The sequence below is a fragment of the Bombina bombina genome, chromosome 6, assembly GCF_027579735.1.
Source record: "Bombina bombina isolate aBomBom1 chromosome 6, aBomBom1.pri, whole genome shotgun sequence".
Lineage (NCBI taxonomy): Eukaryota > Metazoa > Chordata > Amphibia > Anura > Bombinatoridae > Bombina > Bombina bombina.
The window spans coordinates 1,118,336,791-1,118,342,790 of record NC_069504.1 but is presented as its reverse complement, the minus strand read 5'-3'; the positions used below and the strand labels follow the sequence as shown (position 1 = coordinate 1,118,342,790).

Sequence of the window (6,000 nt, the reverse complement as noted above, 5' to 3'; positions counted from 1 at the left end):
CTGCCATTCCAACTGAACTCCAATTAAGATTATACTTAGATATTTTTAGTCAATACTTTAGATTTGTAACAAACAAATTTAAAGCAACATCAACGCTTTGCTTAGTACAACATTAATTCTCAATATTTCTGTTGTCCAATACTCAGCCACAAAACGTTAATATAAGGCAATAAATGAGTCTGTCTAGCGAAATATTGCACTAAGTAATTAGCATACGAGTCTACCTAGGTTTAGCTTTCAACTAATAATACCAAGAGAACAAAGCAAATTTGATGATAAAAGTAAATTGGAAAGTTGTTTAAAATTACATACCCGATCTGAATCATGAAAGTTTCTTTTTGACTAGACTGTCCCCCCTTTAAACGGTACAGGCGCAGTTAGCTTTGTTTAACCCTTCGACGTCAGTATGATATTGCTTTTAATTGTGTTGCTCCCTTTGCATGCGTAGTCATTGTGTACCAAATAAAAATATTAGCCAGAAAAATCTACCTCTGTGACTGCACATGCGGGTAAGCAAACAGTCACAGGGGCAAAGCTGGAGGAATTTCTCCACCTTCATAAAAAGCTACCCTATAACTCTGCATGCACGGTCTGAGGTCACAGCATTCCAAAGATATTTGTTATACAGATTTAGAATGTGGTGACGTAAATAGCGCATGCGCAATGCTAGGGCAGCTTATTCTGACAGAACCCACGGACCAATCTTTTGTGACCTTTGCACCATGCAGTGAGACCATACATATTCTTTAAAATAAATGCCTTTGCTCTATATTTTCCATAATCATTGTAATTAAATTATTATGGACACATTTTGTTTATTATTATGGACAACACTGTTGTCTTTTTAAATCCTATCAACTCAGGGTTGGCATTTACAACTTGTCCTAATCTAACACCCAGTGTTGCACAAAAGGAATATCTACAATATATGGCAAGAGAACGGTTTGATCCACAGAGGTTTGGCATCCTTGATCTAAGGCTTTATTCAGTAGGGATATATAGTCATACAGAACAAACAGAAATAAACTTTAGTTAAACATATACTTATTTATTTGATCAAAATATATATTGACACAAGAACATCTGTTGTATATTCTCAAACACAGAGAAGTCACGTCATATACTGTGCTAATTTAGCTGACAGCAACCCCAAGGAGATTTTTTAACTGTGGCATATATTAGAATTACCCAGAAGGGGTACATGGAAATCGGTTTGCTTGCTACTTTCACATTGCAAATGGCAACATTAAATAAGTAAATACAAAATCTGCTTTTCCTCACCAAAATCTTTTCATAACAACAATTCTCATGCAATCAACAAACATTTGTGTAACAGCAGATTTTAACCCTTTTCAATAATAGTTCAATTCCATAAATAGAAAACAAATATAAAAAGCTTAAGATGTAGAAAAGACTCATGGGAAATAGATAAAGGGTACTAAGAGGAAAATAGTTCAGCATCTGGATACTGCGTCTAGAAACAGCTGTGCTGTATGTTAAACCATTTTTTTACAACACTGACAAAAAGACGATAAAGTCTGAAGGCACAGCCTGAATTCTCCAGTAACCAGCTGGCACGTAAACTGGAATCATGTATAAAAGGACAGCTATGTAGTGATATGACACAATAGACCTTTGTTATAAACACTTTTTAAATATAAAACTATATAAAAATATTAGCGCAAAGAAAAGGCTTGGACGCCATATTAAAAATATTCTTTTTGCTGTATTGTGTGCTCCTAATGTGTGCGCTCTCGTCTCTGGAAAGTGCAGTCCGGCACGTCTCAGATCACTATTGCTTGTGTGTAATATAGCGGTCAGAGGCGATACTGGAGGCAGCAATTATATTTTGCCATAAGGAATATTTAGAAAGACAGGTAGTTTCACTATTGTAGTGTTATTAAATCTTTAGTCCAACACAAAATGACCTATATTTTTATTTATTTGTTAATGACAGTCTGCATGCACGGAATTCTTATCATTCATACAGATTGTTAACCCTGTCACTACCATAGGGGCCCATGCACCATTTAATACTGAAATAATGTCTGATTGTGTTGTTGGATAAGTAGGTAAGACATTTAAATTCTGGCAATATGTGTGTTGGTGGATAATGGGTATAGGTATCTGGTGGTTACATTATTGGCACAACCTCAGGCCTAAAGTGAACAGATATGACATAACTGTCCTGACATAAATGGCTATGTCACACGCTGTTTGTGAAGAATGTAACTTAGCGAAACGTCAACCTTAAACGCTGGTGTGATCAGAAAGAAACACACATTCTTATTGCTTAATGGCACAAATGTACAAATACGGCATAGAGCTTATTGCTTTAGGTGATATGGGTCTTGCCTAATAATGGCAGGAACCAAACGTAATACAGGAATAGTGTAATACTTTAAAATATGCTATTGTACATTAAATATACCATATTCACTATCATTTACTGAGGTTCATTTTATTTCCTAATAAAAAGGCACATTCTCCTCATTTCACCCCTTAAAACACTGAGCCGAAATAACAGTGATTTACACAAAATGGAACAAATATATAACTTTAAACATAAAATACAGAGATGCTGTCACACATTAGAATCTTCATCTGTAATACTGGTGCTCAAGGATCGAGTTGCAAAGTCCTTGAACATATCGTCTTCTTTTAGCATGTGCTGCAAGAGAGAGAGAGAGAGAACCTCAGCTTAGGATTCAGTACAAATAAACAAGCATGTGCTGCAAGAGAGAGAGAGAGAGAGAACCTCAGCTTAGGATTCAGTACAAATAAACAAGCATGTGCTGCAAGACAGAGAGAGAACCTCAGCTTAGGATTCAGTACAAATAAACAAGCATGTGCTGCAAGAGAGAGAGAGAGAACCTCAGCTTAGGATTCAGTACAAATAAACAAGCATGTGCTGCAAGAGAGAGAGAGAGACTCATTTTAGGATTCAGTACAAATAAACAAGCATGTGCTGCAAGACAGAGAGAGAGAGAACCTCAGCTTAGGATTCAGTACAAATAAACAAGCATGTGCTGCAAGACAGAGAGAGAACCTCAGCTTAGGATTCAGTACAAATAAACAAGCATGTGCTGCAAGAGAGAGAGAGAGCCTCAGCTTAGGATTCAGTACAAATAAACAAGCATGTGCTGCAAGAGAGAGAGAGAGAGAGAGAACCTCAGCTTAGGATTCAGTACAAATAAACAAGCATGTGCTGCAAGACAGAGAGAGAACCTCAGCTTAGGATTCAGTACAAATAAACAAGCATGTGCTGCAAGAGAGAGAGAGAGAGAAAGAGAAAGAACCTCAGCTTAGGATTCAGTACAAATAAACAAGCATGTGCTGCAAGACAGAGAGAGAACCTCAGCTTAGGATTCAGTACAAATAAACAAGCATGTGCTGCAAGACAGAGAGAGAACCTCAGCTTAGGATTCAGTACAAATAAACAAGCATGTGCTGCAAGAGAGAGAGAGAACCCCAGCTTAGGATTCAGTACAAATAAACAAGCATGTGCTGCAAGACAGAGAGAGAACCTCAGCTTAGGATTCAGTACAAATAAACAAGCATGTGCTGCAAGAGAGAGAGAGAGCCTCAGCTTAGGATTCAGTACAAATAAACAAGCATGTGCTGCAAGACAGAGAGAGAACCTCAGCTTAGGATTCAGTACAAATAAACAAGCATGTGCTGCAAGAGAGAGAGAGCCTCAGCTTAGGATTCAGTACAAATAAACAAGCATGTGCTGCAAGAGAGAGAGAGAGAGAGAGAGAACCTCAGCTTAGGATTCAGTACAAATAAACAAGCATGTGCTGCAAGACAGAGAGAGAACCTCAGATTAGGATTCAGTACAAATAAACAAGCATGTGCTGCAAGACAGAGAGAGAACCTCAGCTTAGGATTCAGTACAAATAAACAAGCATGTGCTGCAAGAGAGAGAGAGAGAGAGAGAGAGAGAGAGAGAACCTCAGCTTAGGATTCAGTACAAATAAACAAGCATGTGCTGCAAGAGAGGGAGAGAACCTCAGCTTAGGATTCAGTACAAATAAACAAGCATGTGCTGCAAGAGAGAGAGAGAACCCCAGCTTAGGATTCAGTACAAATAAACAAGCATGTGCTGCAAGACAGAGAGAGAACCTCAGCTTAGGATTCAGTACAAATAAACAAGCATGTGCTGCAAGAGAGAGAGAGAGCCTCAGCTTAGGATTCAGTACAAATAAACAAGCATGTGCTGCAAGAGAGAGAGAGAGAGAACCTCAGGTTAGGATTCAGTACAAATAAACAAGCATGTGCTGCAAGACAGAGAGAGAACCTCAGCTTAGGATTCAGTACAAATAAACAAGCATGTGCTGCAAGAGAGAGAGAGAGAGAACCCCAGCTTAGGATTCAGAACAAATAAACAAGCATGTGCTGCAAGAGAGAGAGAGAACCTCAGCTTAGGATTCAGTACAAATAAACAAGCATGTGCTGCAAGACAGAGAGAGAACCTCAGCTTAGGATTCAGTACAAATAAACAAGCATGTGCTGCAAGAGAGAGAGAGAGAGAGAGAGAGAGAGAGAGAGAGAGAGAGAGAGAGAGAGAGAAAGAACCTCAGCTTAGGATTCAGTACAAATAAACAAGCATGTGCTGCAAGACAGAGAAAGAACCTCAGCTTAGAATTCAGTACAAATAAACAAGCATGTGCTGCAAGAGAGAGAGAGAGAGAACCTCAGCTTAGGATTCAGTACAAATAAACAAGCATGTGCTGCAAGACAGAGAGAACCTCAGCTTAGGATTCAGTACAAATAAACAAGCATGTGCTGCAAGAGAGAGAGAGAGAGAGAGAGAGAACCTCAGCTTAGGATTCAGTACAAATAAACAAGCATGTGCTGCAAGACAGAGAGAGAACCTCAGATTAGGATTCAGTACAAATAAACAAGCATGTGCTGCAAGAGAGAGAGAGAGAGAGAAAGAGAAAGAACCTCAGCTTAGGATTCAGTACAAATAAACAAGCATGTGCTGCAAGACAGAGAGAGAACCTCAGCTTAGGATTCAGTACAAATAAACAAGCATGTGCTGCAAGAGAGAGAGAGAGCCTCAGCTTAGGATTCAGTACAAATAAACAAGCATGTGCTGCAAGAGAGAGAGAGAGAGAGAGAGAGAGAGAGAGAGAGAGAACCTCAGCTTAGGATTCAGTACAAATAAACAAGCATGTGCTGCAAGACAGAGAGAGAACCTCAGCTTAGGATTCAGTACAAATAAACAAGCATGTGCTGCAAGAGAGAGAGAGAGCCTCAGCTTAGGATTCAGTACAAATAAACAAGCATGTGCTGCAAGAGAGAGAGAGAGAGAGAGAGAGAGAGAACCTCAGCTTAGGATTCAGTACAAATAAACAAGCATGTGCTGCAAGAGAGGGAGAGAACCTCAGCATAGGATTCAGTACAAATAAACAAGCATGTGCTGCAAGAGAGAGAGAGAGAGAGAACCTCATCTTAGGATTCAGTACAAATAAACAAGCATGTGCTGCAAGACAGAGAGAGAACCTCATCTTAGGATTCAGTACAAATAAACAAGCATGTGCTGCAAAAGAGAGAGAGAGAACCCCAGCTTAGGATTCAGTACAAATAAACAAGCATGTGCTGCAAGAGAGAGAGAGAACCTCAGCTTAGGATTCAGTACAAATAAACAAGCATGTGCGGCAAGACAGAGAGAGAACCTCAGCTTAGGATTCAGTACAAATAAACAAGCATGTGCTGCAAGAGAGAGAGAGAGAGAGAGAGAGAAAGAACCTCAGCTTAGGATTCAGTGCAAATAAACAAGCATGTGCTGCAAGACAGAGAGAGAACCTCAGCTTAGAATTCAGTACAAATAAACAAGCATGTGCTGCAAGAGAGAGAGAGAGAGAGAGAGAACCTCAGCTTAGGATTCAGTACAAATAAACAAGCATGTGCTGCAAGAGAGGGAGAGAACCTCAGCTTAGGATTCAGTACAAATAAACAAGCATGTGCTGCAAGAGAGAGAGAGAACCCCAG

General features: G+C 39.4%; 1 protein-coding gene across 15 annotated transcripts in view; it reads right to left on the bottom strand.

The window, feature by feature from the left end:
* Nucleotides 1-1,027: 1,027 nt before the first annotated feature.
* PPFIBP1 (PPFIA binding protein 1) overlaps nt 1,028-6,000 on the bottom strand; it is a 650,864-nt gene continuing 645,891 nt past the window's right edge. For all 15 annotated transcript variants that reach the window (XM_053719064.1, XM_053719065.1, XM_053719067.1 and 12 more), the window contains one exon: nt 1,028-2,671. In XM_053719064.1, coding sequence (XP_053575039.1) covers nt 2,585-2,671 — 87 coding nt within the window. In that variant the 3' untranslated portion in view covers nt 1,028-2,584. The remainder of the gene's footprint in view (nt 2,672-6,000) is intronic.